Here is a 12,242-nt window from a genome sequence, read left to right as displayed (position 1 = left end):
ATTAGATTAGATTAGATTAGATTAGATTAGATGAAGTCATTGGGTCCAACCTGACCCTGTAAAAACTCTGGTTATAGTTCGATTTAAGTCGATTTAATTTGTGTGGTTTGGTTTGTATAGCACTTTTAACAATGGACATCACTCCAAAGCAGCTTTAGAGAAATAGATTACAGCTCTAAATTTTAATTTCATAAATTACTCCCTATAAAGTTAATCCCTAATGAGTACGTGCAAGTTGTGCAAGTTATCGACTGTTTACTGATGGACACTTGAGTGCAAAACAGTCCAAATCCATCTACATGATTTAAACCTCCAGTGTTATTTTTATGCCTGTTTATGTGGAACCAACCTGAGCAGCACAAAGTGGCCATGAACAATGTGATTTTATTCATTTATAGTTACATTTGTTATGAAAAAACTAGTTTCTGTTTTCATTATGATTAAGCAGCAATAGAACATCTAGTCGGTCCTTCACTAACCTCTCTTTTTTACTCTTGAGTCTGTCAGAGACATTGCAAACCTCTTTGCTCTCATTTGATGTTACACCATTAATTTACTCACAGTGATTTTTTTTTTTTAATCAACATCAATGATTACATACAGTTTTATTTATTAATTTTTTTTAAACATCACCTTGAATATTATTGATTTGGAAGTAAAACCTTCTGCCCAATCAGAATGCAAACAGCACATTAACTGATTCTGCAATATACTGTAATAAGACACATTGTAATGATAAAATGTGTATTTTATGTTTTTCAATATTTGTTCTACAAAAAAAGTAAACGAATTGATTTGATTGTTAAAACCAAATTACCATTGTGACAACTAGATGGCGCCAAATGCTAAAAAAAAAATAAATCGAGGGCTCATTCAACCTAAAAGCATGAATCTTTTTAACTACGACATCATTTTAACATATTTACGATAAAAAGTGATTTATTTATATAGAATTATTTGTAGATGATCTATAATTTTATTATTTAAAAAGTGACCAATAATTTGTGCCCAGTATTTGATATGTAGATCGAGCACGTTCTCTCAACATCATTGCTGAGAGTCAGATAAAATACACATTAACATGGCAGAGGTCGCCACTGGCTTACTCATTGAGTTAAACACTTTTATAAAATAAACAATTATAAAGAACAATCCTATTCATTCTTTATTAGTGCATTATCAGTGTGAAGCTGCTTTTAGACAATGTCCATTGTTAAAAGTGCTATACAAATAAAAAGGAAATTAAATTAAATTTTATTTTATTTCATGTTTTTGCACTACAAAGGCATGTGTAAAGGGGCCATGATTTAGAAATCAGAAGACACTTAAGTAAATGGATGATTTGCTGTCTGTCTGAACCGACGAAATAAAAGTGAACTTTCTACAGCATACTGAATTGCACAGCATCATTTTCTTTTTCAGTGAATTGAATTGGATCGCACTGTATCATAATATAGGGGTGATTTGTATCACATTGGAACATTAACTGCATCATATCTATCTTTAATTTATCGTATCGTTGACTATGCATCAAGATGCAAATCGAATGGGCCTAATGTATATAGACTGTTGGTACCTCGCTACAAAAAAAGAAAAAAAAAACACATTTAAAGAACACTTCTCCAAATCAGTGTTAAAGACATAATAGTTATAAATATAAGAAATGAGAAGCTCTTCACTGCATCAGTTGGGGTTAAATAACCTGTTGCAGCTGATCTCTTCATGACTCTCTGTTCTCCCCTTCAGCCACTGCTCGTAACCTTGGGGTAACTATGGACAATGAACTGTCCTTCTTTTCACATGACGCTAATGTGGCTCTTTCCTGTCGATTTCATCTCTACAATATCCGAAAGATTCGGCCGTTTCTGTCCACACAGGCTGCTCAGGTGCTTGTTCAGTCTCTTGTCATTTCAAGACTTGACTACTGCAACTCTCTGCTGGCAGGTCTTCCCCTGAACGCTATTCATCCACTGCAAATTATCCAAAACGCAGCTGCACGACTTGTGTTCAGTCAGCCCAAGTTTTCCCACACCACCCCACTGCTGCGCTCCCTTCACTGGCTTCCAGTAGCTGCACATATCAGATTCAAAACACTGATGCTTGCCTACAAGGCCAAAAATAGACCAGCACCATCTTACCTCAGTGACCTCATCACATCTCGCACTGCACCATGCTGTCTGAGATCCTCCAGCACTGCTCGACTGGTACCACCTTCTCTCAGAATGAGAGGTAAGTACACTTCAAGGCTCTTCTCTGTTCTGGCACCGAGGTGGTGGAATGAACTTCCCCTAGATGTCCGTACAGCAGAGTCCCTGATTATCTTCAAGCGACGATTGAAGAGCTACCTTCCTGAAATACTTAAATTAGCACTTTCCAAATTTGTAGAATTCAAGAGTTATATTTGTATTGAGTTTGTAATCTTGCGTACCAGTGTAGATTTATTCACTGCTAGAGATTTAAAGCACTTTTGTACGTCTCTCTGGAAAAAGGCGTCTGCTAAATGCCGTAAATGTAAATGCAAATGAAACATATTTATCACAGTATTAATTATCCAAAGGAAGCCTCTTATCTATGTGATTAGCTATCTATATGTAATCAAAGCTTCTTGAAGATCTGGTTTACATGCTTTGGAGAGGAAGATCTTGCTGCTATAGAGCTCTGATCTCATCCCTACTGAACACCTTTGGGATGAATGTGAATGCTGACTGCACCCCAGGTCTCCTCACCTACATCAGTACCTGCCTTTCTTAACACCCTTGTGGCTGATGAACACAAATATCCATAAACACACTCCAAAATCTAGTGAAACATCTTCCCAGAAGAGTGGAGGGAATTATAAGAGTGAATTGGGACTAAATGTGGAATGCAATATTTAAAAATTACATATCGTAGTTATGACAAGGTGACCCAATACTTTTGGCAGTATAGTGTATGTGTATTAGACGATGTGTTAGCAGTTATACAGCTGAAGTCATTGCACCACATTGGCATGGAATTTTTAATAAACTGATGCAAATAATGCAAATTGAATTAGACAAATCATTTGTCCCAAAACTGTTTAAATAATCAACAATTTTACTCTTTCCTTCCACTGTGATTAAATTAAGTCACCCATTTCATGTACATGGGGAGGATCCACATTTATACTAGTAACCAAGAATTCAGATATTATTAGTAGAATTACATTTTTTTTTCCTAATAAATATTTGTCTGAAATTGTCAGAAACAGTAAACCAATATTCAGAAAGCAGGTGAGGGAAGGTGAGCACACCCTTGCTAATTAAACAATAATTACAAATATAAATAGCAACTAGTTGTTACTGAAGAAATGCAAAGTGAAGTGTGATTCACTCACTAAAAAGTTGTTTTTGTCATTTTGTTGTTCTGGAGCACTCGTGTGTGTCAGAAAGAAATGATCTTAGAGAAGCAAGTGCTGATGCTTCTCAATCCTGGAAGGGTTATAAGGCCATCTCGAAACAATTAAAATTTCATAATTTTACACTGAGAATGTTAACAAATAGAAAGAATTAAAGATTGTTTCCAGTTTTCTTGTAGAAAGTGTTTCAAATTCAGTCCAAAGTTCCATTGAAGTATGGCTGGGAAATCTTGTCTCCAAAGAGATTATAGAACATACATGCAAAAGTGCATTTAAACAAACCACCTATGCTTTGTTAAAATGTCCTGTGTACTGATTGGGAAGTGGAGATGTACAGTCATGCACAGTGCCATGTTTAGCAAAATAAATGTAATAGAATATCACCACAAAAACCAAATGTAAACTGTAAAACATGCCATTTTTAACAGTTTTAACATATGATAGATTTTCTATAAATACATTACAGAAAAGACAAAATGATTGTACACAATCTAATAACTGCAGACATCATAAATAAAATCATATAAAATATATTTTTTAAATCTTTCTAATTGCGTGCTATGAGGAGGTATCAAAAAGTTTTAAGGCGAATGGTGTAATGGTGCTACTCTGACCACATGCTTCACCACATCTGCGATTTCATCATGGACAGCGATTGGAACAAAGAGCAAACGTGATATTTTCCGTGAAACCGTGCAAATCCGCCACAGAGAAGCTTGACGTGACGTCCGTTTGACATACAGCAATGCTGCAAAGAGTCGCTCGAGGTGTTCTGAGCAGCAAGCGCGGTTCAAGAGCTGAAGAAAGTCACTGTATTTGCGCACCCATAATGCACACCTCAACAATGGAAATGCAATGAATGAGGATGGGTTCCACCCAGATGCGGATGGGTTCCTTTCAAATCTGATTCCTCTCAAAGTTTCTTCCTTATATCTTCTCAGGGAGTTTTTTCTTGCCACAGTCGCCACTGGCTCGCTCACTAGTGATAAACAGTTATAAGGAAATAACATATGCAAAAAACACATTCTTTTATACAACCTCATTACCACTTTATCTCTGTAAATCTGCTTTGAGACAAAGCCCAGTGAATGTCTATACAACTGAATTGAAGTGAATGAATATTGCTGTAAAAGGGGACTATTTGAAGGTGATAGTGAAACTTTTTGATACCACCTGATGGTTTATTTCTTAACATGCAAAGATGTTTTCCGTGGAAAAATAATGTTCAGTAGATGTAATGATCAGTGGTGCTGAATTCTTTCCACTATGATTAAGACACGGACTAAAGAATGGATAGAGTGTCTCAGTGAAAGTCTGACCAGTGAAAGAGTAAATATGAGCTTTAGCCTCAACATCATAGAAGGAGACCAAACCCTCATTATAATCCACAAACACCCCTACCTTCTGAGGAGCCTGTTTTAATGTAAGGGGAATGAGGGGAGATTCACAAGCCTTGTAATCGGTCTTATTCCTTAGCATCAAGATCCAGTATCCATTCTTTGGATTGTATATAATTTCCCCCTTCCTATTGATAGACGCACGAGCCACTCCTAAATCCCAGGCTGTTTTTCCTCTAACTTGCACATCATAGTAAAATCTTGCTGAGGAGAATCCCTCCTTCGCCAGCACGTTGACACAACGCTTAAACCTCTCGGGGTTATCAGGAGCGTTCTGTCCTTTGTTGCTATATCTCACTTGTTTTAGATTATTGGACAGGATAAGTTTAGAATTCGCTGTGTCAGGATCCAGAGTCACTTCCACTGCAAGAAAAAGAAATGGTAACTATAGGGAATAATTCATTATAGTGAATACAATTATAATTCATTTAAAAAACCAACCAACATACCTGCATATTGCTGAAATATCTTTAGTTCTATTTGAGATAAAAAATCACCAATTAGAACTTATACAATACACATACAAATTGCATTCTTTTTCTAGTAATAGTTTATAGTCAACGAAAACGTAATGTTTTGAAAACGCTCTCCAGTGTGGATCAAATGGCTTTAGAAAACGATGACACATTTTTAGTCATTGACGCAACAATCCAAAGAGCTGTAAAGTAAATCAATTGCAGGCAGAAATGATGCAGATTGAATCGTCGTACTTTTTGCTCAAACGCAGTACAGGGACATTTATAGACATTTTAATGTGGATGAGCAACCTTTGGGAAATAAAATTGAACCGTGGACATTTTTAGATGAAAACGTCGCTTTCAAATTTCTTCCCATAAACTGTTAAAATGGATACATTTTATGAAACAGCAATTGTCACGATCCCCTGATTTGAGGGACACCTGTAAAGGACCTGCTGTACAATCTTGGAATCCTTGGAAGTCAAAGTATAAATGACCCATTTTACTTCTTGATATTTCTCCACATGAGGGTTGTGTATGAGTTGGGGAAAGTCTGACCTGGCTCCATAGGTACTGTACACTTGAAACATTCCTTTACAATGGCAAAGAATGAAGTCATTGACCATGATGCTGTTCATCTACAAGTGAGGGCAGGACCTCTTCTCTAGTCATCTCTCAATATCCACAGTAATTCTCTATCTCTCAATCCAAACTAGTAAATTCATAGTTGGTGAAGCTTAGCAACAATCAAGCAGGCTAACTTAAGCGATCATTTTTAATTTGGTGATTGCCTTCTCGAAATAGCAATTACTATGGACAATGCAATGGTTTTAACCAAGTATCGTGTCTGTATATGTAGTGATCTTAAACCAATACTATTGTAAAATAAATTCATTCAGGGGGCATTTTCTTTCATTGTTTACTGCCTCTCAATGGTCACATAAGTTCAGCTTGGTAGGCCGAGAGGAAGGAACAAAACATTCAAGGTTTTTTTTTTTTATAAACTTTCCCAATATATGGCCTGGAAAGTGGAGGCAGACAAATTACCCATTTTTTACCCATTATTATGAGCCTGGTCATTGGCTATTCAATAGCTGAGGATTCCTGCCACAGGATGACATGTCTTTGCTATTCAGGCCAAAGAGATCTCATACGATTTCCTCTAGTGATTCTTCATATGCTTGGTGCATACCAGAACAAGCAAAGAGAAGCTGTTTGCTAGATCTTCAGGAGGGCCTGGGAGTTTGCCATCCAGTAAATTTGGTGGGAACCTGCTTATAAATCTAAATGAGAATTGCAAACCTTTAAACAACAGTCAACTCTCTGTCATGGGGGAGGAGGAAACATTTTTATCAGCTGTACCCTCAAATATCATTTTTCCCATTCAAAGCCAGACACCTTTCCTTCGAAGAGACAAGTATCTGCCCCAAATGTGCTTGGGTTAACCTGATTAGTCCAGTGAGAATCATGTTGGTCAAAGTTCTGAAAAGGCATCAAATGCCACACATAAAGTGAGCAAGCTTTTGGAGAATTTGAGGCAGTGGATGTGATTTTCTGAGGTACCCCATACAAGTGAAGGGCTATAAATGCCTTGCTGTTATGGAAGCACCAAAGGCATGTTTTTAACTGTGGCATTGTACTAGCAAAACTCACTAGCTGTGACAAATAGGCAGGTATCCTGGAATTACTAGGTAAGTCAGCAAGTATGTGAGTGTAGCAGGCTAAGCTACATCATCTCAGGGACTTTAATGCTATGATGGTTATGCCTGGAGGATGGCCTAAAACAGGATGTCCAACTTTTTTACAAAGGGCTTGTGTGGCTGCAGGGGTTCATTCCAACCAAACAAGGACCACCTGATAGTAGTTTTAAATGAAAAGTAGATTAAACAGGTAGAATTTGATGTGTTCTTGGTTGAAATGAAAACCTGCAGCCACACTGACCCTTTGTGTAAAAGACTACACACCCCTAGCCTATAGAGATGAGCAAATCCAGATTCAATGGGGTTACATAGCCCGAACCTTTCAATGACTCAGGATTCATGCATCCCTCTCTTCATTTATTTGGATCACTTGAGTCCTTGGTTATTCTGTTAATAACAACATATATAAATACAAAATGTAAATTCCACCATTCAATTTGTTAAGTTGTTGTCAGCAAGTAACTGTAGCAACAACCAGCTGACTATCTGAGTTTTTCAGGAAAGTTTCTGTATGGTTGAAACACAAGTGACTCAAAATCGTGGATCCTGTGAGAGTCCTCGTTGATCCACCTGAACCATGGGATTCAGCGTATCCATCGGACTCGTAGCACGAAGCTGGATCCGAGAGACTTGTGAATGGGATTCATGAGTCTTCTGGATTCTGTGAATTTTAAGGATTTGGTGAGAGCCCTCTAGTGGAATTCAATGGAAAAACCATTCAGAAACCCCATTGAATAAAGAGACTCGAGGGACGCAGATGTGTTAACTGATTGACTCAGAAGGATTTGAATCCGTAAACGGTTTCAGATTTCTCATCTCTACTGGCTTGTAGGGTTTCATTGAAAACCTGTGTGGAAATATAGGAACTTACCAATCTCTGGAAGCTTCAGAATCTCCTTATTGAGAGACTCCTGAAGCTCATGAAGAACTCTCCTCAATGTCTCTATACTGAGTTGCGAATTATTTTGGACATTATTCCAATAGTTGTTGTGTAAAGGTCCGTGCAGAAACGGGTAAAACTACGGTACAGCAGGAAAGAGGAGCAATACCTTCAGCACTGTTCTATCGTTTACTGCATAATATTACTATTGAGAAAAGACGCATTTCTAACCTGTAGGAACTTAAGGTGATCTTGGGTACGTAAGAGCTGCAGCATCTCATCGTTTTTTTTCTGTAATTCAGCAATTTCCTGCTCCAGCTCTTGAATGAACTGTTGTGCTAGTCGTTCATTTGCGTTCTGCTTTTCTTCCATCACCTGAAGAAGGTCAGTTTGGCTTTTCTCAATGCAACGCATCAGAGCGCTGAACATCTTCATGCTTTCCGTTTTCTCCATGTTGGCATGTCTCTATTGCAAGAATATTTACTTTTGAGTTTCTTGGGGGGTTTTTTTTCAAACTAAAATCAACATTAGTTTTTAAGAGACTCACTCGATTGAGTTCTATAGACTGTTTTAGCTCCTCCAGCTTTTCCTGTCGACTCTGGATCATCTTCTGAACATGCTTCTGGGTCTCCACAAGGTGACTCTGGTGTAATGATACAAACAGTACCACAAATCAGAACCGATTCGATCCCAAACGTAAAAACCAATACAAAAAGTAAATTCTGACCTTCTTCTCTTGACTTTCCTCCTCCATAGGAACAGTGTTGTGATTCTTGTGGTCCCCCAAAATGCAGAACTGACACACACACATCTGGTCATCTCTACAGAACAGCTCCAGCGTTTTTTCATGTTTCTGGCAGATGTAGTCCTCTAGGTTCTCCACAGGATCGATCAGTTTGTGTTTTTTTAATTTAGCTGCAGTTTTATGAGGCAGCAGATGAGTAAGACATAAAGAAACGCCACAGTCCAAACAAGACTTTAGCGCCTCAAGCTTTTCCTTATTGCAAGAGTCACACAGAACCCCTTTAGGTTCCTGGTTTGAAGGTTGATCAGCACTGCTGCTGGATTTGAACTGAACTGACATCTTAAACTGAGCACTCAGTTCTGAAATAAACGTATTCACACGGAGCTCTGGTCTTTTGGGGAAATCTAATGTGCACATTGGACATTTGTAATGCGAACTGGTGTCCCAGAACTCATTGAGACAGGTCTTGCAGAAGTTGTGTCCACATGGAGTAGAGACTGGATCAGTAAACACATCCAGACAGATGGAGCACTGGAGCTGTTCTTCATACAAGAGACTGCTTGTTGAAGCCATAACTAACAGAGATATTAATGTAGATGAGTCAAAACATCCTCATTTTGCTAAATTTTACTCTGGCATTTGATACAAAGCCATGCTAATGTTTTACAGACATAAGTAAATAATAGCTCTAGCATTCACACCTGTCCTAAAAACCTGTTTCTCCACCTTGTTTTTGCAGTAAATACATTCTCCAGATGGGATAGCCTCACCACTCCCATATATAAATACACACTGCCTGGCTAAATCGCCTTTTGTCTTGATTACGACACATTCTGTGTGGAATCATTTCAATTAATGTTATCTAATGTCCCACCATTGATTTCAGTCTAGAGTTGCATTCATTTCTTGCCAGGACTCTTTGATAAAAGAGCCAAGAGTAACAAGATACACATCACAAGATTCTCATCTTGTTATCTTGGGATAACGTCATGTATCCTGAACCCCTTTTTCATAATTTGAGCCCAATGAATCATTGTCATGTTTAAATGTGCCTGTGCCACCAGGGAAGAAAGAAATTCATTGAAAAAGAACTGGTCATTCAGTATATTCAGGTACATAACATTAACCTACACCTGACCAACTAAAGCAACCCCAGATCATTACACTGCCCCCACCATCTTATACAATAAGCACTATGCATAATGTGTGCATCTCTTCTTACCCTGATGCACCTACCCGTTTAGAACAAGCAAATCTGGACTCATCAGACCACATGACCTTTGATTTTTCTTGCTCCAGAGTATAATCTTTATGGTCCCCAGTGAATCAAATCCTTTTTTCAATCATTTGCACTGACAACTGGTTTTCTTAAGGCTTACACACCTATTAAGTCGTAATTTCTTTGAGTATTCTTTGCATTGTATATGAGAAAATTAGAATTTTTTTTTTTCAGTTTGACTGACCTCTGATTACGATCATTCAAGATTTTTTGATAGGTCACCAGTATTTCTCCGGGTTTTCATAATGCACTGGAAAGTATTTACACTATAGTTTAGTATTTTAGTAATCTCCTTAATTTTCTTTGCTTGATTCAGGCTAATAATTTGACCCTTCTGAAACAGAGCGACATCTTTTCCACAATCACAGGACATGTTTGGACGGAAATTGAGAAGCTTCTCACTGTTTTAGATAGGGTTCAATATCTTCTTGCCAGATGAAACATATTTATTACTGCATTAATTATCCAATGTAAGCTTCATAACTATTTCCTTAGTTATATCCAGATGTGATTTTGTTGTCCAGGCAGTGTGTGTGTTTGTGTGTGTGTGTGTGTGTGTGTGTGTGTGTGTGTGTGTGTGTGTGTGTGTGTATATATATGACAGGAACACACAATAAAAGAAAATAGAGTTTGGTAACTATGTTACCTCTCACCCACTCTTGTCCTCTTTTGTCCCTTTGCCTTTTTGCCCCCTCAAATTGACCTTCAGCAAATTTTGTCACTTTCACAAGCTGTAGGTTCCTTAGTGTGGAGATGGTGTTCTCATGAAGACATCTCTTTTTGCATGTAAGGATTCTTTAACCTCGTCAGGCTCCTCCTCCTGTTTTCTTTTCTTTTGTTTAAAAAGAATTGTAACCAGTAGGTGGCAGACATTGTATAACACCTTAAGAATGCTTTAGTTGTGAATGAAAAGTGTGTGTCAGAGGGGTGGATCTTTACTCATCGTCTGCCCTGTAAATAGATCTGAGGGCATAATGACGTACAATTACGAATGAAAAAAGAAGCTTGTATTTGGTACATGAATACTTCACAAGTATGTTACACAATAACGACAACGTTGTTCCTGTTCACCAAGACCAGGGTTCGGGAAACTTTTTTCACCAAAGAGCCATTTTTTTTTTTTTGAGCCATTGAAAATTCATATATATATTTCTACTATAAAAAAAAATGCAGGTTCTCAATAACAAAGAATTTATTTATGTCCATGTACAACTCAAAAATTAACAAATATGTAGCATCACGTGTTGAGCAAGTAAATAAATGAAGAACAAAGTACATTTTAAATTCTGGTTAATATGTTCTTTTTATAAAATAAAATTTTTCAAAAAACAACTCAAAATGAATAAATAAATATATGCAGCAACACAAGTTAAGTGTGTCAAAGACCGGCACTTAAACTGGGGCCTGCAAAAAATATTTCCATTGCTTTTAAACTACTTACAATGACGGCTTATTAGGGCCACTATAGGATTAAAAAAACTGGAAGGGAAGAGGCAGGGAATCTTAAACTCAAAATTTTCTAGAAAAAAACTCAAAAGTTTACAAGAAAAAACTCACAAAATTACAAGAAATTAACTTGAAGTTGAAGGGGGTTCTATCACGGAAGAAAACGGCATGTAATATGACGGTGTATTACGGCCGATATGAGATTAAAAAAAAAAGAACTGGAAGGGGAGGAGCAGGGAATTTCCAACTTTAAAACAACATAAATTTACATGAAGAAAATTCTAATCCTCAAATTTAAAACTCAGAAATTTCCAGTATGACGATCTGGTGATTCAGGGCTAAAATAACAAGTATTTCCTTGTAGCTAAACCCAAGAGAAAATGCAAGGCATATTGCAAAACAAGTGACGTCTGCCCAACCATGCAAAGTTTATATGCGGTTTTCTTCAATTAAACAGAAAACTTTCAATCAGTCTAAAGCAGTTGATGTCAAAGTGTGGGGTGAGGCCCTCTAGTGGGGAATAAGACATTGTACATGGGGCTCAATGAACAGCAAGATTTCTATATTTTCTTTGTGTTTTCCTCATTAGTCTTCATGTATGATTTCTCTAATAAAAATAACATTATACACTCAAAGCAACCACAAATAAACACTGAATGCAAGTAAATTAACACAACATCTATACAACTACACTTTTCTTTTCTTGTTTTGGAATTTGCTATTTACTGTTTTTGGTTTAGAACTTGATATTTCAATGAATTAGACATTTTTAAACAAGAAGTATTTTATTACCATTTTCTAGGGTAGATGGAGGACAGGTGTGGCTTGAACATTCACCCCATCTAAAGTGGCGAATGGCAGAAAAAGTTTAAGAAGCTCTGAGAGGGAACTCTGTCCATTCATTACTGATATGTGAAGGACTCAATGCTGGTTGGTTTGCCCCAGGGCTTGCAAGTTGTAA

General features: G+C 37.3%; 1 protein-coding gene across 2 annotated transcripts; it reads right to left on the bottom strand.

Annotated features, from left to right (window-relative positions):
* Positions 1 to 3,775: 3,775 nt before the first annotated feature.
* On the bottom strand, positions 3,776 to 10,625 carry LOC124388047 (E3 ubiquitin-protein ligase TRIM68-like). Of its 2 annotated transcripts, none has more exons than XM_046852674.1 (7): positions 10,482 to 10,625; positions 8,539 to 9,131; positions 8,359 to 8,454; positions 8,043 to 8,276; positions 7,803 to 7,950; positions 5,223 to 5,249; positions 3,776 to 5,136 (listed from the first exon to the last, which is right to left on the bottom strand). In XM_046852674.1, the coding sequence occupies exons 2-7, from the start codon at positions 9,127 to 9,129 to the stop codon at positions 4,565 to 4,567; spliced, it is 1,668 nt and encodes a 555-aa protein (XP_046708630.1). In that variant the 5' UTR covers positions 9,130 to 9,131; positions 10,482 to 10,625; the 3' UTR covers positions 3,776 to 4,564. The 2 variants fall into 2 exon arrangements, with proteins under 2 accessions (XP_046708630.1, XP_046708631.1); XM_046852675.1 differs by having other exon boundaries at positions 10,493 to 10,622.
* Positions 10,626 to 12,242: the final 1,617 nt, after the last annotated feature.

This window comes from Silurus meridionalis, chromosome 6 (genome assembly GCF_014805685.1).
Source record: "Silurus meridionalis isolate SWU-2019-XX chromosome 6, ASM1480568v1, whole genome shotgun sequence".
NCBI lineage: Eukaryota > Metazoa > Chordata > Actinopteri > Siluriformes > Siluridae > Silurus > Silurus meridionalis.
The sequence above is the reverse complement of the archived record's forward strand: the minus strand, read 5'-3'. Positions and strand labels throughout refer to the sequence as shown.

Coding starts and splice junctions, on each gene's coding strand:
- LOC124388047 (XM_046852674.1), bottom strand. CDS start 9,129: ATGGCTTCAACAAGCAGTCTCTTGTATGAAGAACAGCTCCAGTGCTCC. Junction 8,277..8,358: donor AGTCTATAGAACTCAATCGA/GTGAGTCTCTTA, acceptor TTCTTGCAATAG/AGACATGCCAACATGGAGAA. Junction 7,951..8,042: donor ATCACCTTAAGTTCCTACAG/GTTAGAAATGCG, acceptor GCTGTACCGTAG/TTTTACCCGTTTCTGCACGG.